The sequence below is a fragment of the Cetorhinus maximus genome, chromosome 26 (genome assembly GCF_964194155.1).
Source record: "Cetorhinus maximus chromosome 26, sCetMax3.hap1.1, whole genome shotgun sequence".
Classification (NCBI taxonomy): Eukaryota; Metazoa; Chordata; class Chondrichthyes; order Lamniformes; family Cetorhinidae; genus Cetorhinus; species Cetorhinus maximus.
In genome coordinates this window covers 21686011-21707220 of record NC_135904.1, presented here as the reverse complement: position 1 = coordinate 21707220, position 21210 = coordinate 21686011, and the positions used below count along the sequence as shown (strand labels likewise).

Below are 21210 nucleotides of genomic sequence, written 5' to 3'. Positions count from 1 at the left end.
ATGCTTAGCAGTTAACTGTCAGTCACCATCCACTGGTGCATTCTCCATGACAACACCTCTACCAGAATCCACTTGTCAACCAATCAGCACTCTCTTCTCATACAGTATAAATGTTGACATTGATATTTTCTTGCGAACTGTCCTGATGAATGCAAGATGAAAAGCTTCGACAAAAAAGTCTCTTTTTTTCAGCAATTCTCAAGTTTTGCATTCCCAAATGACTATTCATAAATCAGTACTCATTCGTTGTTGTCTAAGTGCCATGCTGAGTGGCGTAGGCAACTATGGTCTTCTAAATTTTCCAACCATTCCAATACTCATGACTGAGCTGAATTAATCCTCTCCAGTTCAGGGTAGGCAATTTAACAATCTACAAATCAAAGTGTCTAAACATCTAGGACATCATGAAGAAGTGTCCCACTTTCCTAGTGTAACACGGTTAAAGAAGATACTGTAAGACAGTATTGAAAAAACAAATAAAATGCCAAAATAAAGATCTCACTGCAGTTTTCAGTCTGCAGTACCATTTCTCGTCAGCAGGTGTTGCCTTTTTGAAACAATTAAAATATTTTAAAACGGTAAAGCTAGTTTCATAGCTCAAAAAACCAACCAATTTTTCTTTTGCTTTTGTTTTCACTTTACAGCTATTTGCAGGTCCAATTTCATTAGCAAATTTAAATAGCTCCACTTTTTTCTGGGATCCCAAAGAATAAGTGTACAAGAACTTCATGCACTCTCATTCATTTGTAATCCACTGTGGTGAATATCAAATATTAGTGATATGCCCTTTTGCTAGTCAAGCCTGCAATTAAACCTAAAAGTATAACATTCAATTTTCTTAGTACTAATTCGAGTCTTGGCTGATTAAACTTTATTTACAAAGTGGGCCAGGGCTGAAAAAAAAAGTCAGATTTATAAATCGTCACTGCCTGTCAGAGCAGCGACAGAACTTTATCTCGGTTCACAGGGAAGAGATAAAATCCTGGGGTCCTAGAGGTCAAAAGGCAGTGAATGGGACAAGTGCCTTAAGCAAACCATTCCCATCTAACCTCCAGTTGGAATTTCGTGACCAGACTGAGGAAGTAAACTTATTTGGCGTATAATAAACTGGCTTGCATGTTGAAAAGAGGCTTGTACTCAATAAACCCTCGACATCATTTCCCCTCAGTAAGCCTAACAACGCAATGAATTGGTTTTTCAGAAATAAAATGCCAAAATAAAGATCAAAAACAACTTTTAATAAAGAAACAGTAAACGCAGGTGCCTGGGTTCAACAACATGCTTTCAAATTCCAGTGACTAGTTTGAGTGAAAAATGAATATAATAAAGATGATATTTCCTGAGCTGTATCTTTACAAGATAGAGGGGTGTGGAGCAAAATGATGGATTTTTTTTAATACTCATTATTTGCTTTACTTTTCCATCTAATTTTTGTTTTTTAATGTTTTATTCTGAAAACTTTACACAATTAATCATATACTCTACTGCAGAAGTTGAGTTATTACAGTTAATAACTTTATACTCCAAACATGTTTACAAATCATGGACAGAGCAGCTGGTCCAGCTGAACTGAAACTCTTGATTTTCCATACTTTTTTTTAAGATTAGGTAATTTTAAATCTTAAGGTATAAAGGAATACTGTTTGAGCTTCGACAGGTATCTACCAGAAAGTGTTTTTTAAATCCACATAATACTGAATCAGAAAAGCCTAACCATTAACTAGGGGAAGAATTGGACCCAGAAGGCAGAGCTTGTACAAAATGAGTGTCTCTGCAAAATTACATTTACTTTGGTTTGTAATGATCGATCTAATTTGTCTCTTTAACATAGCCAAAATAGCTACTTCAGGAAAGATAAATAACATACAAAACACTGGAATAGGAACAGAATCCAATCAATGATCAGGTTTTGTTCTACTCTCCTGGGTCATTGTTCTGGACAGTTTTTTGCCTGGTTAAATGGTCAGCTGCCAGCCACCTGCTATGGCTGGAATGGCCACAGATGGTCAGTTGTCCAGTTAGTAGTTAAGAATGTGCTGTTGTTCCCACATCACACGGGGATTGAGGCCCTTGACAGGGATCAGTGAATCTAAGCTCATCACCTGGCAACAGTCAAGGGCCACAGCCAAACAGTGACTGAGGTCAGACTTAATAATTCTGCAATGACTTACATTTATAGATCATTCAAACCAAGAATTTAAAATGTAATAACATTCAGATATTATTGTTTCTTTTCTTTGCTGAAGGATCACATTTTAAATGCTGATTATATTATTTAGTCATAAGAATAGCAGCTCCAATAATATGCTAAAAATATTCAAAACTCTTGCATTTGAAAGCACTGAACAAAACTACAAAGTCTTTCTCAAGCTTATAAATAGACAAAGATCGGTATTGAACATAATCTTAATTGTATCCGAACATCCATTAGGAAGTGTGCATTCATGTAAACTAGAAGTGGTCTAGTGCTTACCTCCATCACATCAAGTCTGGGACTTTACAGTGGCCTGTGAAACATTTTACTGCATGTGCACAGATACCAACTTAAACCTTTACTGCAATCCAGTTCTGCACAAGCTGGAACAAACCTTGGCTCTGATTTAGCACAATTTGATAAAAGCTCGTAATGGTTACGTGGCTCTGCAGGAACCAGATTTCAGATCATTTCAGGTGGTCTGGAAGCAAAAATGCAGAACAACTGTGCTGACGGATTGTGTTGACAGAGAAGGTTGTGTAAATAATTCACAACACACAAAAAAAAATCCCTTGAGGAAGGGCTGACGGTAAATGATACTATGTGATACAAAAGCCTTTTTTCTAAGTCACACTATTTTTGTACCGCTAAATTAAGAAAAATAATTTTAAATTATTTCTGCAGCAACACTAAAACAGATGTAATGGAGCATTAACAGGAAGATATAAGTGTTCAACAGTGGTATTTGCAGATGAAGGGAGAGCACTTTTGCAGTTTGTAAAGTGACAAGTTATTGTCCCAGACAGAAGAAGAAACAGATAATATCCTGATTCAAATCCTCCCACTTTTAGTGGAACCAAGGGAGGAAAGGAATTAAATATACTGTTCAAATTCATTAGCAAATCCAATTACACTTATGCTGAAAAACAGGTATAGCATTCAAAAATTTGAACTTTTACTAATGACAATTATACAGTAGCAGCAGTCACTTCACCATGTGAGTAAATGCTTTAAAGTTTGTTTACACCTTCACAACACAGATGTGACTTACATGTTGAGTTTCATTTCCTTAGATGTCTAAGAAAAACGTAGCCATTTCAGTGGAGATTTTTAAAATTATTTCTGGCCACTGGCTGAAGATGATTTTTAAGTTTTCAATTTAGAAACACTGGATAGATTTCCCTGAACAAAGCACTGGGTTATTTTTTCTCAGACCCTTTTCGTACCCTGTGTCAAGCAACTTATTTGTTGTTAATAAACTTTACGGTGGAGCTGATCCGGAGGGAAAATTAAATTTCACCCTTCCCCCATCCTTGGGGATTTCCAGCACAACTGAAGCCAAGTAAGTGTACAATGAAGCAAAATGTACTATTAACAGGGTAATAATGGGGTGTGCAATGAAAAAAGATTGAAAAACCTCCAAAAGTAAACATAAAACATAACCACAGCAAATGTTCCAAACAGACTTGGTTATCGCTAAAAAAATGTTTTAACATCCACGCTTTCACCCAGGCAAAGAATTTAAAAAATAAATCGGAGAAATCTAAACGTGGGAAGTTAGAAGCATCAGCACTAAAACTCTGCAAGTAGCGACTGCAAGTTAAGACTACATTAAATGCTTGAACATCACGTACCTAGTCCACTGATGGTGTAATGGGAATCTTGCATGCCGAGTCCAATTGGCCCAGTTTCTTGCTGACTTTCTTCCCTGTAAAACAGTCTATATCCCTGGATGTGCACACTATTCTCCTCCGCTTGCTTCCAGCTTACTGTAATCGTTGTGCAGTTCAATGGCTCCAAACGCAGCTCTGGGGCCAAGGGGACTATGGAAACAGGACATGGAAAACATCATTTATGTCCTTTCAAATGTTCCTATCAGAATACAAGTTTCATTGAGTTGCATAAAGTTGTTCAAACGTGACTCTCTTTTATACATGAAGCATAGTCAATTACTTCTGTACACCTGGTGTGAGCCAACAGACAACACAAACCTTTTTGTAAAAAAAAACTGATTAATTTCACCCTCAGAGTGTCATGGCATTTGCATTTGTTCTCAGAACATTGCATGTAGGTCTAAAAGTTATTATATACGAATATACATACATACATATGAAATGGGAGGAGTAGGCCACTCGGTCCTTCGAGTCTGCTCTGCCATTCAATGAGATCATGGCTGATCTGATTGTAACCTCAACCCCACGCTCCCACCTACCCCCGATAACCTTTCACTCCCTTGCTTATCAAGAATCTATCTACCTCTGCCTTAAAAATATTCAAAGACTCTGTTTCCACCACCTTTTTAGGAAGAGAGTTCCGAAGACTCTCAACCCTCAGGTGAAAAAAATTCTCACCTCTGTCCCTAACTGGGCGTCCCCTTATTTTTAAACTGTGGCCCCTAGTGCTAGATTCGCCCACAAGAGAAAACATCCTCTCCACATTCACCCTGTCAAGACCCCTCAGGATCTTATATGTTTCAATCAAGTGACCTCTTACTCTTCAATTAATTGATAATGCCTTATTTTGTCACTATAGAATGCTTTACTGCCATACACAAAAAACACATTTCACAGGGTTCGAAACTAAAAGGAAAGCTCGAAAATAAATTGCTGTCAAATTCAGGAAGCGCTTTAATTTTCTAAAGTAGAAGCAATGGAAGTTCAGCTGCGACTTAAATTGGGCCTTAATATCTCTGTCAATAAAGCCACTCCTGCAAAGAATTCAAGCGGTATCCTATAGCTCCCAGTTGAGGATTCCCAACAGCCAAACTTGGTCCATTACATAAACATTTGAATTGGCAACTCAACTTTCAGGATTTTTTTTAAATGCATCTTTAGGGCTTTTTTTCCCCCCCAAATAAAACATTGCTTTAAGGTCATAGTTTCCGAGGAGGTCATGATTTGTGCTGAGAAAAATCTCAAAACACAGCACAGCTACAGAAAAAGAAATCCAGGGGATGACAGACAGGAGGCTACACGAAACGAAGACAAAAAACACAAGCGTAGCAGAGCTCAGGATGGGCCTTTTCAAGTCTTGCTTTTCTTCTTTTAAGGGAAGGAATGTTGTCTACCCTGCTGCTTACTCCCCTAATCTGATGAAAACAACAGGCCTGGAGCCCCACAGGGATATGTCCTGCTCTAAGCCTGACAGCTCCAAGATTGATGGTTTAAGATAGCAGGCACCAGAATGAAATACTGGCGCTTTGACTGTTTATTTGGATGTATCAGCAAACATAAACACACCATCTCTTTGTCTGTGCCCAAACTGAATTATTCTTGGATGGATACCATTTAATAAAATCAAAGGTAAACACAAGATATTTTCTCCTCCCACAGTTGCAGAATCAGCTCCTATTAGACACAGGCTCATCTTTACTATTGGAGCTAGCGGACCATTGCAAACCTTATGATCCATTGATTTGGGGCCCATTCTGATGTTACTGGCACAAGGGCAAAGGTTACTCGGGTAACACCAGCAACATCTTAACAAGATTATTGCAACAATCTATGAACAACAGGCAGATCACCATATGCTCTCTGCCTCAGGACGGAGGTTTTAATTTTCCTCCTCAAAATTGCAAGCACTTCATTTTGTGCCTCAATTATTTAAAAAAAGCATTGCACAAAACTAATCCTAGGTTAACAGCCTCAAATACTTGCTCGTTTATCAATTTACTCCCAAGCTCTCACATTTGACAATTCAGTGAGAAAAGAGTACACTGCACATCTATCCTTTGCTGAAGTAACAAAACCCACAGCGCACATTGTGTGTCATTTTTAAATGAAAAATTGTATTAGTGCATCTATTGACTGCATTGCTATGATAGAATTGCCCTTCAGGAGACATGGTTCAGTCATCACATGGCCCAACTTGCAATATTTTTATGCAGCACCCTGTGCACACTGCCAAGAGGAATAAGACACAATTTATTATATATTTTAAAATGTTCAGTGAGTCGCAACACGCGATAATTCCGATGCCAACCCTGTCCATGGGAAAGACTAAAATAGAAGTATAATATGTATTTGCAGTGCCCATTGTGCCTTTAGTTGAATTGTCGACAATTTCAACTTTAAAACTCTTGATTCTAACTCAAGGATTTTATGTTTGGGCAGGGAGCCCACGACACTGCTGGTGTGAGGCTCAGGCTATTTAAACTCCCAGGCCTCATTAGCATGTAGGAGGTAACACTCCTGCCTGGACCTGGCGAGAATGACAAGATGGCCAGCAGACTTCACTAGGTAGGAGGCCACTGTCAGGGCCCCGAGGGAAAAGTCCCCGGCAGTAAGGTAATTGGTGAGAGGAGATCTGGAGAAGATCAGTGAAGGGGGGAGGGAAGCCAGAGTAACAAAATATAACTTTTTAAAATTACATATGGAGCTTTATTTTACTTATGATTGCTTAAGGATAAGCTCCTTTAGGCCTGATTCTCCTTTACCGCAATGGATCCAAGACTGGTATTTTTAGATGCATGTGCTAATAATTATTTACATACAGCCCAACAAATTAAGTTAGTCATAGAAAAATGAAATTCAGGCCTCCCACAAATCAAATTGTTCAGTATCTGATTTCTAATCCCAGTTTGAATGACCGAGTACAAGTCATCCGACCTTGCTTCGTCTGGTTGGAAGTGCCCTTAGTTCTCAGCAAAGCCATGCTGGTGTACTTCAATGTTGCATAGCACTCATTTGCATTAAGATGAGTCAGGCCAGCAGAACTGAAGTTGCTTTTGTCCAATAATCGCAATGGCACTGATGGATCGTGATGGGAAGCATGGTCCTAATAGACATCTCCTGGCTGATACAAGCGGAATGAAATGAGCTGTGCCCACAAAAGCAAGGCACGGGTGAGGTTAAGGTTTAAATATACACATTTAAAGAGGCAATTGTTAGCATTTTATTGCAGCATGCAATCAAAGTTTACCTGAACACAAATGACATGTAATGCTTCGCTATGAAGAGGGGAAAGAGCTGGACTGTGACACTTAGCAGCTTGCCGCAGATTGGTATTTGTAAAGCTGTATGTCTAGGTCTCCAGCTTAATCACCGTCTTGCGAGCACAAAATCCAGCCAGTGACAATGGCTAGAAATCAGGAGCAGGAAGCCTGACCTTTACTCATCTTAGCCCGTGTACAAATGACAATTTTACCCACCCTTGTTGGAACCTTGGTCGAGATTAGTTAACACACCATGCATGATATCTGCAGCCTTCTATTATATATCATTTAATTACATGTTGCCATCACTAACTGAGCCATCAGACAAAGTCTTTGTGTACTGATCAAAACTAAATGGATTGCAAAGCATTGCAAATTACACTGTTCATCACATCACTAATAAAAAGCCTATACCTGGCTGGACCACATAGCACTATTGGGTCCTGCTCTCGCCTGCCAAAGTTGCTCATCATTCCAGGTCCATCCTAAAATGAAAAGATAACCCCATGGCTTATTTTCTCCTCTGCAAATTATTTTAAACATCTGTAGTCATCTCCTACATCCAACATGTGAAACGAACACATGGACTTCCATCAGCCTCTGTTGCTTCCCTCTCTTCCCTAGCCCACCAAGTCAAGCTTTCTCTAAGGTTTCACCCCATCACCCTCTCTATCTCGTACCCCATCAGCCCTAGTCTTCAACTCGCAAGTTTCTCTAGTTTTTCTCACATCTCCCCTTAGGCCTTCTCCGAGCTCATCAAGTCCACAAGACCCAACTCCCGCTCCCTCAAACAAAAAACTGCTGGAAATCCAAAACAAAAACAGAATTACCTGGAAAAACTCAGCAGGTCTGGCAGCATCGGCGGAGAAGAAAAGAGTTGACGTTTCGAGTCCTCGTGACCCTTCAACAGAACTGAGTAAAGTTCTGCGGAAGGGTCATGAGGACTCGAAACGTCAACTCTTTTCTTCTCCGCCGATGCTGCCAGACCTGCTGAGTTTTTCCAGGTAATTCTGTTTTTGTCCCGCTCCCTCAACCCTATTCCCACTGAATTGCTAACCACCCAACTTCCCTTCTTGACTACTATATTAGTTAATACTGTTAATGGTTCTGTGTCCTCAGGTAATTGTCCCTCCTCTTCTTCAAAGCTGCCATCACCTATCTTCTCAAAAGAACTGTTGAAGCCTCCGCCCTTGCAAACTATCGTCCCATTTCCAACCTCTTTCCTCTTCAGTCTTTGAATGTGCTGTTGCCTCTCAAATCTGTGTCATCTTTCCCTGAGCACCAAGTTTAAATTGCTCAGCTAGGTTTTCGCTCCTACCACAGTACTGAAACAACTCATATCAAAATCACAAATAACATCTTAATTAACTGTGACAAAGGTAGACTTTCTTAACCCATCTGAGTCATAACATGGCTGGCCACGTCATTTTCATTTCAAGTCTCTCCACTGCACTTGCCTGGTTCCATTCTTGTTTATCCAGTCGCAGCCAAAGGATTAATGGCAATAGCTTCTCTTCCCATCCCCACAGCATTGCCTATGGTGCCTCCCAGTACCTATCCTTGCCCTCTCTTATTTCTCACCTACATAGTGTCCCTCAGTGTCAACGTCCAAAAACACAGTGGCAGTTTCCACAAGCACGCTGACGAAACACAGCTCTACCTTACGACCACACATCTCAATCCTTCTACTGTCTTTAAATTGTCAGACTGCTTGTCTGACATTCAGTACTGGAGTGGCAGAAATTCCCTCCAACTAAATACTGAATAGACCAAACCCATTGTCTTCAGTCCCTGCTGCAAATTCCGTTTCCTAGCCACCGACTTCACCCCCCTCCCTGGCAAGTGTCACCGGCTCAACCAGGTTGTTTGCAAACTTCTGACCAAATATCTGTACACACACAATGAATACTGGCGTTTACCACTGCAATGAATGTAAAATCCATGTGTTCTGTGAATTCTAAGATCGCAAAGGGATACACAATCTTGCAGCACTAAAACTAAACTTCCCAAATGCAAAACAAAAAGATTCAAAGGTTAGACGTATTGCTTATCATTGGTCTACGAAGCCTAATACACTCATTGCCCTGACACTCAACTTTCCTCAATCATATTTTAACCAGGTATCTAGTTTGGCTATCAAGTCTGAATATATGCTTACTACATTGGATGTAGGCATCCCAGTTCTAAACTTGCATGTTTGCTGAACAGCTGATAGGCCATGTGGTCAATCACAACAACAGGTCATAAATGGTGCAGAGAGCCCTGGCAATGACCAATTTTTTTAGATCTGATTCTGTAATTCCACTGTATAAAGATCACTGTATAAAAATCAATGTTTAATAAGGCAATATATTACCTTTTACACTCGTAGCCTTTGGGGTTCTGTGGGAAGTCCAGATTGAAGATTCTCCCCAACCCACTCTGGTCGCCGCAGAGATTCGTACAAGGTAAGTGCTGTCAGGCTCGACATCTTCAAGCAGGTGTTCGGATATGGCCCCTGGAAGCTCCACAAGATGGACAGCACTCTCTGTGCTTTTACGGTAGTAAATGCGATACGCAATAATACGCCCTCTCCTGAATTTAGCTGGGATGGGGAGCCATGAGATCAGGATATTGGTTGGGCTACGACTGGTCAAGCTGATTTCCGGCACTCTCAAAGGGACTGTGTGAAGAGGGTATTAAGAAAAACATTATTTAAAATTAATCCATGTTAAATTGATCTTATTTTTCAGCAGCACCAAATTTAGTAACAAGAGAGCAAAATCGTTTCTCATAGGAAACACTATTTAATACCATAGAAATTAAACATAAGTTTATGGGGAGGTGGTGGTGCAGTGGTAATATCACTGGACTGGTAATGCAGCGGCCTAGGCTAATGCTTTGGGTGCTCGGGTTCAAATTTAAATTTAATTAATAAATCTGGAATTAAAAGCTACTCTCAGTAATGGTGGCCATGAAACCATTGCCGATTGTTGCAAAGACCCATGTGTTTCCCCTTTAGGGAAGGAAATCTGCCATCCTTACCTGGCCTGGCCTACGTGCAACCGCATAGCAATGTGGTTGACTCTTAAATGCTCCCTGAAATGGCTTAGCAAGCCACTCAGTTGTATCAAACCACTATGAATGATAGGGCTGCAGTGGTTCAAGAAAGTGGCTCACCACCACCACCTCAAGAGCAAGTAGGGGTGGGCAATAAATGCTGATTTAGCCAGGAGCATTCATATCCCATGAAAAGAATTTAAAAAAATAAACACTGCCAAGTACAGAGGTTAACAGCTTATTTTAACAAGCTAACGCTGTGGATGGCACACAGTTCAATGTATGCCTTCTAAAATTATTTCCCCATTTTGTATACGTATTTGTCTTTTACAATAAAGTCAATTCAAGTCATCCTGTACAATGCAACCGATGGGGAGAGTTTTAACGGTTTAGACTGTCCACTATAACTGAAGTGTAAGCGATTCATTAAGCTAACTAGAAACCAACAATATTCACACATTGTGTAATTACTGGACAGCTGGTGGATGTATTTAACAGCTGGTTTCAGAAAAGCTGACTGGGAACTAAGAAAAAAAACTTTTCCAGCAATAGCTGGAAATAAATAACGAATATTATGCAGCAGATTTATCAACTGGAGTGGGAGGGCAAGGTAAATGGTAGATGCATGTGAAAAGCTGATGACTTCGATAAAGTGTAAAAAATAAATACTTCTGCACAACTCTCTTGCACTACAGGTATGAGGTAATTTAGGTTGCATAGATGGAGCTGTAATTATGCTAAAAAGTACAAAATGGTTGAAATTACATTAAAAAGGTACTTAGGTTCATTCCAGGATGGTAAAAATAAAATAATCCTGATTTCTTTTTAGAATAAACTCTTCCAGTAGCTCAGTGGGGAAATAAATCATCGGTACAACTTTGCTGTATGAGTAAGAGCTCTCAAGAGCCATTTATTAATATTACACATTTTCTATATTATACAGAAACCAATGTTTAACAGCACTACCTCAGAATAGCTTTTCATACATACCATCTTCCAGCGTGTGCTGAATGACATGCTCTGACATTCGACTGGCTCCCATGGGCATGTATGCTACAATGTAAAATGTGTAATTGCTGGCTGGTTCTAAATCATCAATAATATAACGAGTTGTGTCATTCCCAATAACCACTTGATATTCTTCATTATTTAAACCTAGGAAAAGAAAAATCCCCTCTCAATTTGAGAGCCTGGAATAATTAGCTGAGGCAGCTTGTTACGCTGCTCTTTACAGGTTGGCACGTGATGGAAAAATAACACACAAAATATTTAAATGTCCCTCAAAATGACTAGCTTTTTAGACTTTTAATATCATTTTGCAGCAAATAAACTTTTTCTCCCATCTCCACTGGGGTAAAGGAGTTACATAATTCATGCGAGCAGTTGATATTCCCGTCATCAACTTCACTAGTACTTTGTCCCTTAAAGCAAAACGCTGCATTTTAAAATCACAGCCAAAAGCAAAATTATTCCCAATTACATTTTCCCACATTCATGAATAAGCTTGATAGCCGCTTAATTTGCAAAACCCAAGAGGTCCATACACAAGTAGTAATTACCGGCTAATAATGTATTTCAAAAGTCCTGATTTCTGACCTAGAAAACAAAATCCTTGAAGTAAAATTCAACAGTCTTGTTACCGTGCTGAATACTCCAACAGAACTCACGCTGGGGCTTAATGAAATAACTATAATGGAACACAAAGCAACCATTCGACTGCAATCTGCACTCCATAGCCAACACTCTAATGCCTTCAGAAAACTGGTGGTGCTGCCTGAACACACTTCACCACACACTTTAATTACACCTTCACACATTTCTATACTCTCTGTTCTATGAACTCATAATAAACACCTTTCCCTTGAGAAGGTAAACCTTCTACCCAATTTTAATCATCTCAGCAGATCACATTGTTTGTGCAGAGAAGGCTGCTATTCCCATTTCATTAGAGAGGCTATTCTCTCTTTGTGACCTCTGCCCAGCAACAGAATATTAACAACAGATGGTCAACCTCTCACATTACAATTAGACATTGGGAACAGAGAATGTCCAAGCCCAAACAATAAAAAAAAGTGAAGAGGATGATACTTGCAGATTAGTTTTAAAGCAAGCTACTTAATTTACATTTAAACAGATGCTTCTTCTGAAGTTCTAGCAATGATGCACCTTGCAGGTTTACTGCAGTGAACGTTTCTTTATTACCTGGAAGAAGGTTTTAAAATGAACAATTCTAGCTATCTACTGGCTGAAAAAAAATATGTTCCAGCAACACAATCTTGAAGTGTATGAATAAAATTCAGGGCTCACCTTCTGCTTTCATGTAATGGACCGAGTATGCGATTACTTTGTCAGAATTGTACATGGGCCTTTCCCAAGACAGAAGAATCCCTGAACTCGACACAGTTTCTGCCTGGATATTTCTAGGTGCGCTAGGTCTGTCCTCAGACATAATAACAATCAGTCTGGCCACTGAAAGGACAGATCCTTGTTGATTTTCAGCCATGCACTGGTAAATGGCATCATCTTCAGGAATGATCTGGTTTATTACCAATTTGCTTAAAAGAAGAAGAATTTGGCTGATTACCTCAATTTTCAAGCATACATCTACTCACAATAATCTCTAATTAAGTGTAGCTCTCCAATTGAATAATTTTAGATTTGGCAAATGCAAAGCTTAAAAAGGGGCTATACTTTGTACATTTAATAACTGAAAATTTCTGAAGGCAAGTTATAACAACATGACCAATTTACTAGAAAGTGCCTGAGTCTGCTTACAATGCAAGCCTCATTTGTATAAAATTAAATTAATTCCAAAATTAATCTGGTTCAATTCAAATCCAGGAGGGAGCTAGAACCCTCTAAAGACTAAAGTTGTCTGGTACTCACTCAGTCAATCATAACTATTTACCTGTATGACACCAGCCTTCATACAATGTAAACAAAAGCCTACGGGATAACTGCATACTTTGGTCTGTGCCATTGATCTACAGCTAACAAAGAGTTAATAAAACAAAATGTTGGAAAAGCTCTGCAGAGTTAACACTGAGTCTTCTGAAGCAGTCATATGGACTCGAAACATTAACTCTGTTTCTCGCTCCACAGATGCTGCCAGACCTGCTGAGTTTTTGCAGCATTTTTACTTCAGATTTCCAGCATCCGCAGTTTTTTGCTTTAACAAAGAGATGTGTTAGGTTACTGTACAGATTAAGCATCTGCATCAGAACTTTCTAGGCCTGCTGCCGATTGTAATGGTTGTGCTAGAGTCAGACCAGGTCCAGGTTTGGATTCACTTCTGGCTTACAAAGCCACTGACCAAGTCATTGATAGGGAATTCTGAAGCCATTATTAACATTTAAAACTGAATCACCAGTATACTGCTCTGAGATTAGGTGTGCTTTCACTACTTTAAAACTTAGTGCTTTAAATTCCAAACTCAGCAAGACAAAAGACAGACAATTGTAACATGGTGTTACAAATGTAGCATAAGACTGTCCATATTGCTTGCATCAGAGCACTTACAAAATGGAGCCTCATTCTGTGCCAGCTCCCATTAGTGACAGGAAAAACAGTGCAAAGGCCTCAACTTAACTTTTTAAAAGTTCCCCCCTCAACCGCCCCAAGAAACTCTGGCAATACAGGAGACCACATTTCAATTAAATGGAACTGACAGGCCAATGGTGTGTCCTGCACTGGGAGATGAGTCAGGATGAGTAAGCAGTGCTAGAAAAATGCTTTGTTCTCCCCCACTTCACAACATTGCATGTCAGTAGTGTAACCCCAGCTCCCTGGCAAATCCTGTCCTCACCCATCAGAACAACACTTCCAAAAACAAAAGTAGGAAGTCTGGCTATTCTCCCCTCATACCCCAGGACTTTGAGACCCACCACACAACTCCCACAGCCGCCCCAGCAGACTTGAGTGATTGAAGCTGGACCTTCCCTGCTATCTGTGGCTGAGTGCCACACAATGTTATGTATCTACCAATTAGGGTGTCTCCAATTCGTTTGAACTCCATGCCCTGGACAGTTATACCAAGCCTCCTTGAAGTCATAGTTTGAATGAAAAATAACAATCATAGACTTGCAATTAAACTAAATACATTTAAAAATCTCTAACAGCGTGAGAAGTATAATCACCGAAAAGTATACTGAATAATCCCAATTTAGAATTAATAATACTGTGCAGGCTAACAAGGCACTATGGCCATAAAGATTAATTCATTTAATAATGTAACTAGGAGTTACTATTCACTGTGTTCAGACAGCGACATTATTGGGTAAAAAGCTGCACTGCAAGCCACAATGAAAATCAAGTGCATTTTAGAAAAATATTTATGACTTAATCATACTCAATTCTGCAAATGGGAGACAGGGCTTTCAAATCAGAACTAAAAATAAATAGCTGTGTACCTGCTATACTGGACTTTGATACGTCCATTGGAGTGAATCCTTTGTCCATTCTTCAGCCAGCTAATTTTAGGTGTAGGAATACCTTCTGCCTGACACATAAACCTGGCCGTGCCAGCACGAGGCCTTGTCAAGCTCTCAGGCCACTCAACAAAAGAAGGTGGGGCTACAAAGCAACATTAGAAAACACTAGTAAGGATATATTCTTGTTAAAAATGAGTCCAACTGAAACAATTTAAAAAAAACTCCATGTTGTGAAGTTCACTCTCAGCAGCAAAACTAAGCATATCTTCAGCTTCAGTGGTATTGGTGGGCACCCCAAATGAGATAGTGCAACAGTCTTTGGTGAAAGCACCTCTCAGTCATAGATAATGACGAAAAATGATATCTGAAGGAACTCAAGGTCATGTACATTTTCAAATCATAAGCAGCTATGATGCCTACTTTTAATGGAGGGAGGTCAACACCAATATTTACTCTGTAGTGCACGAGAGATTTTGTGCACCATGATGAATGAGCTGCTGCTATACCCTATAATGGTTTCATAACAGTGCAGATATACACATAAGCACTATTACTTCTCATGTTCCTCTAAGCAAGATAAAAGTGACAATCGTTTGTTCTGTAAATTCAAAGCGCTAATATAAAACAAAACTTGTTTTCATGTCCCTGAAACAAAAGACAAGTCCAACCCAGAGCAATGGAATTATTTTTTCTGTCCATCTCTGCAACGCTCCTACATCAAATATGTTTGGGTTGTCTCAAACCAGTTCCTAATGGCTGTGTTCTGCCAGCAAAGAACTGGTTTTAATTAGGCACTAGTTAGCAATCTAATCTAGTGACCACAGTATGGCTGGTACAGAGAATGAAAATCTCACAAATGCAGTAGGGGTGCCATTAGGTTAGGGCTGATGCACATATTTGAGCTAAGTGCAGATGGCTTTATTGTGCATCTGACCATGTCATACCAGACTTGATAAGCTCAGTGCTGATGCTGTTTTCCCAAATTAGGCAGACATGTCATCTTGGAGCACCAGCATTCCTTACATTGATAATATTCATTAGGAAAATAAAATTGAAAAAAAATGTTTAAACTTGTTTGTTTACACCTTGTAAATCAGGTACACAAGTTGAACAATAGGATACAAAAAAGAATGCATAAGTGACCAGACTCACATTCAAAGCAGGGAAAATTCAGTCATCAACTTGGTTTAAGCTACGCATTTCTGTTTTTTTTTAAATGACAGTCTTATTTTGATTATCCATTAAGCATTTTACAAAAACCAAGATAAATCAAGTGTCTCCAGTTAGCCATCACCCCACTGCTCACCTATCCCTTACGGAATGTCCACTGTGTTCATTCACATTCTTTGAGGATAACAGTTCAAGCTCACTACCTTTTAAAAGCTTTACCCTTTTTGTAAATAACTGTAAACAAAAGACCATTTATTTATGTCAGCTTGGCTTTGCTACAGTGCCTTCAAATGCTGGCCTGAGCACATAATCTAGGCCACAACATTACTAAACGAGTGCTGCGTTGTCAGAGGTACCATTCATCAGATTTTGTAATGGATGTTAAAAAGCCTGTGGTACCATTCAAAAGAGACAAAGGAAGTTTTGATTGGCCAATGTACCTCCCTCAACCAATAGCACTGAAAGAGAGGATAACTGGCCATCCATCGTAATGCTGTACTGGGGTATTGCTGTGCTCATCATCATCTTCTACCTCTACTACTATAATTTGTGTTTATACAGCACTTCTAATGTAGTAAAATGCCCCTAGGTGTTTCACAGGACTGCTAGTAAAATTTGACACCAAGACACAATTAGAGCAGAGGACCAAAAGCTAGATCAAAGTGTTAGGCTTTAAGGAGTGCTTTAAAGAGATTTACCAGGAGATTCCTAGAGCATAGGGCCTTGGCAGCTGAAGACATGGCTGTCAATGGCAGAGCAATTAAAAATTGAGGATACTAGAAAGGCCAGAATTAGAGTAGAGCAAATATCTCAGAGTGGAGATTACAGAGACAGGGAGGGGGCAAGGCCATGAAGCAATTTCAAAACTAACGTGAGAATTTTTAAATCAGGGTGTTGCTTAACCAGGAACCAATGTAGATCAAGGAACACAGGCACGATGGGTGAAAGGGCTTAAATAACAATAGTGACTGCACTTAAAAAAAATTTCATTATAGGTCAAGTACTTTGGGTTATTCCCAAATGACACATTCATTGCTATATAAATACTAGTTCTTTATTGTTTGATTTTACTTAAATAACATAAGCTTGAAGAAAATAACACCTGTGTGCATGAATAACTATCAAAAATGAAATATTGTTTAAAATACTTTCAGCTGAAAACTTTGCAAATATGGACAGCATGAATGCCAGAACTTGGCTAGATTGTGTCCCTTGTTATAAATGATCTCATTGGCTCCTCAAGGCAGCAGTAAGCACCTTCATAATGTACTAGCCACCGCAATCACACATTAATTCTAGAGTATTGCTGAAAGATAAGAGACATGGTGAAGCTTTTTGTCTTCTACTCATCAGGACACTTCGCAAGAATACCAATACAAGGGGAAAACAACAATTTATACTGTATGAGAAGACAGTGCTGATTGGTTGGCATGTAGACTCTGATTGGTAGAGGCATTGCCATGGAGAATGCACCAGAATTGGTGACTGACAGTTAACTGCCAAACATTGTTTGAAGTTTAAACCAGGCAGCTTGACCCTGATTGGTCAAAGCATTGCCCTGAGGAATGAGTCAGCGAATGGTTGTCACTTATTTTGTCTAGCTGAAACAGGTGCAATGTGTGTACATGATCTTTCCATCTGCAAAGAACGGGGTCCTGTGTATTAATGCATGTAGCTTCCAGTACACACTGTGCACCACACTATGAGCCCGACTGACAATATTAAACTGGTTGTCAGCGTAATTCTTAGCACACTGAGGATTATTTAGCAAATGTTGTCCAATCACAGAATCACAACTAATGTTGGACACTGTGTTTTGAGTTTTGCAAACACAGACTGGTTGGGTACGGTCTGTACCTTGTCCATCGCGAACTGCAGCTGGGACATGCTGTTTGATACGATCTGCTAGTCTTTGGGACGTATGGCCTACACACCGAGGATCACACTGGCACTCAAATTCATATACCACATTACTTATTTGTATGATAGATAGAATGTCTTTTTGACTTGGCTGCAGCATTCTGTTGATGGCGAATACCACTTATGCTGCTACTGCATAGTAGCAGCGTGACACAGCTAGCTTCACCTGTTGCTCAAATTTTTGAGACACCTTGCCCTTCCAGAGTAATCTGAAGTAGACCGGGCACTTATCAGCGCTGAAAGTGATGGCCTTAAGCCCATGAGTCTGCATGATATAAACGCAAAATGACCTGATCAGGGTAGCCATTATCCCGCAGGATGCTTTGATGAGCCCTATTTCAGCATCAAGCTTGCATGGTGAGCACATGGCTTGGGCTCTATTCACAAAGTTGCTGATAAGACCAATCTTACAGCACGTGGAACTGTAAAAATCCCAACACATATATTGACCAGTGAAGGTAGGCTCGCGGTAAACCATGGTAGAGACCCCACCCTGGCAGATTTCTCAACTAGTACATCAAGGAAGGGGAGCTCATTTGACTGCTCAATTTCAAAAGTGAATTTGAGTGCAGGGTGGAGCCCATTAAGACACGCAAGGAAATTATTACACACAGCTGCAGATTTAAATATAGTGAATGTATCATCTAAATATCAAAAATATGCACGAGATAGGTGGTTAGGTGTCATTCCAAATTATACTGACAACCAATTTAAGATTGTAAGTCATGCTCGCAGTGTGGCGCATTTGCGTGTATTGGAAGCTACAAATATTAATACACAGGGCCCTGTTCTTTGCAGACAGAAAGAACATGTACACACATAGCGCCTGTTTCAGCTAAACAAAATAAGTGAGAGGCATTCGCTGACTCATTCCTCAGGGTAATGCCTTGACCAATCAGGGTCAAGCTGCCTGGTTTAAATTTCAAACAATGCTTGCAGTTAACTGTCAGTCACCAACCACTGGTGCATTCCCCGTGCTAACGTCTCTACCAATCAGAGTCTACTTGGCAACCAATCAGCACTCTTTTCCCACAAAGTATAATTTGTTGTTTTCCCCTTATATTGGTATTCTTGGAATGTCCGGATGAGTGCAAGACAAAAAGCTTCAACTTCCCTTTTTTCAGCAATACTGTACTACTTAACGACTAATTTGAGAGTCTTTAGTTTAAATGCGCCGACTATCTTACCCAACACAGTAAGCATAGCTGTGGCTACAGTGTAATTGCGTGTGCCTGGTGTAGTGGCCCGACACACATATATTCCAGCATGTTCAACCTTCACATCGGATATCATCAAATTTCCATTTCCCAGAACCCGAGTATTGAAAACATCAATAGATCGGTGATCTGTTTGGAAAAAGCAGATATTTGTATCATCCATTAAAATTAGATCAACATCATTCAGAAAGACAAATTTAAGCAGTTAAAATGTACATGTTAGACATGCATATTTGTAAAATGTTTGGCATTAAAAAGCAAAAGAAGGAATAAAACTTGTAGATCATTTAGTTACATTGAGAACAAAGTTTCTAGTTATATTTGTTGGATCATAAAATTGCAGTATTTTAAAATTGCCAGTTATTCCTGGTTTAACTATTGCTTTGTGGTTTCTAAGTATAAGTGCAAAGAAAAGCAGGAGGAATAAAAGGAAATAGACATCTCACCTAAACGGCTCCAAGACACAAGAGGCTTTGGGGAACCAATGGCGATACATTCCAGCATGGCAGTTTGATGTACAGGCACAGTGAGATTTTGAGGACCAGCTACAATCACTGGTTTCTGCAAAGTTTTTGGCTCCCAAGCTATTAATGTAAAAAAAAAGTCAATGGAAATCATTGCTATTTAGCGTGGAAAATTAAACAAGTACCCTGTGAAGTTTTAACTGACTAGCAAAACCAATTAAGAACGAAAGTAAAATGGTGTCCAGTGCACAGAAATAATCCTAATAACAAAAGAAGTGGATCAGTTAGGTTTTAAATACATCATGAGGAGATGCACATCTCCATTCTGGGGTTAAAGAAAATGTCACTTAAACATAATTAATCGCTTTTTTTCTGCAAGTTATGTGTACTAATAGATGTATTTTATTTTAAATAGCACCACTAATCAGATCCATGAAAATTAGAAAGAATCATTAAGATTCCCAATAAATGGTCAAAGGATAACCTCAATTTTCAATGAAACCAAATGATATCATTTGGGCTTCCATTTGGAACAACCCCTTTTTTCCCTTTAATAACAAAATATCACACTTACACACAAAACCTTTGTGAAAGCTAATGTTACAAGGATCTCAGCCTCTGGGATAATTAAATAGGAAATGTAAGCAGAAATTCCTTTTAAAATGAATGAATTTAACTTAATTACATACGAATTAGGAGAAGTAAGCCACTCAGCCCCTCAAGCCTGCTGCGTCATTCAATAAGATCATGGCTGATGCAATTGCAACCTCAACTCCACATTCCTGCCTATCCCAGGTAACCTTTGACCCATTTGCTCATGAAGAACCTACCTCTGCCTTAAAAATATTCAAAGGCTCTGATTCCACTGCCTTTTGAGGAAGGGATTTCCAAAGAGTCATGACCTTCAGAAAAAAATTCTCATCTGTCTTAAATGGGTGACCCCTAGTTCTAGATTCTCCCACAAGAGGAGACATCCTTTCCACGTCCATCCTGTCAAGGCCCCCCAGGATCTTATATGCTTCAATTACATGAGGATTGACAAAATGGCCTCATGTGAATAAAATAAATATGGAACATCAATTCAAAATAAACCAGGATAACAAAGCCATTGACAAAATTGGGTGAGAGTACCGCATATTAGAAACCAGCACAAATCTACTTGCACTTCAAGAATTAATTGTATCTTGAAACTGATTAGGAAAGCCTTGCTGGCGATTTGATCATGGCAATGGAAAATTTGATCGAGGCTAAAGAAAATTTGCCACATTAATTGCTGACCTGATCAGTCAAATCCAAAGGGCACCTCTGTGAAAATAGTTATTCCTCGTAATAGCATGTTCCTAGCCAGAGATGAAACCAACTCCATCTTAATCATATAATTCAGTTCATTTCTTCAAAGACATTTTCAAAATATTGAGACAAATTATATGACTGACCAGCAATAACATATCTGCATGTCTATCGCAACAGGGAATTGAGGATGTTCTGATCCGTTCAACCAAGCTGCACTTTTAGCATTTCCATGGCAATCATAACTTTCATGCGCACACACTTTTTTAGATCAGATGTAGTGATCATGCATATCTTCAACTGTGAAGTTGAATGCAAAGCCAAATCGAATACTGAACATTGTTCAGGGGGAGAAACATCTCAATTGCATACCTGGAATAACGGTTAAAATGGCTTCCACACTTCTGCGCCTATTTGCGACATTGGTTGCAACACAACGGTACTGTCCAGCATGCCGTCCCTCAACCCCATAGATCTGAAGAACTCCAGTTGGCAGAGCAGTTATCCTGACAAGAGAAAGAGATACTACTTAATATTTTGTCTTAAAAAGCTT

General features: G+C 39.4%; 1 protein-coding gene across 1 annotated transcript in view; it reads right to left on the bottom strand.

The window, feature by feature from the left end:
• Nucleotides 1-21210, bottom strand: part of prtga (protogenin homolog a (Gallus gallus)) — a 112199-nt gene that overhangs the window by 36898 nt on the left and 54091 nt on the right. Inside the window, exons 4-11 of the mRNA XM_078529910.1 lie at nucleotides 21030-21163; nucleotides 19350-19487; nucleotides 18874-19032; nucleotides 14576-14738; nucleotides 12474-12721; nucleotides 11157-11321; nucleotides 9484-9789; nucleotides 3829-4017 (exon numbers count right to left, since the gene is read on the bottom strand). Coding sequence (XP_078386036.1) covers nucleotides 3829-4017; nucleotides 9484-9789; nucleotides 11157-11321; nucleotides 12474-12721; nucleotides 14576-14738; nucleotides 18874-19032; nucleotides 19350-19487; nucleotides 21030-21163 — 1502 coding nt within the window. The remainder of the gene's footprint in view (nucleotides 1-3828; nucleotides 4018-9483; nucleotides 9790-11156; nucleotides 11322-12473; nucleotides 12722-14575; nucleotides 14739-18873; nucleotides 19033-19349; nucleotides 19488-21029; nucleotides 21164-21210) is intronic.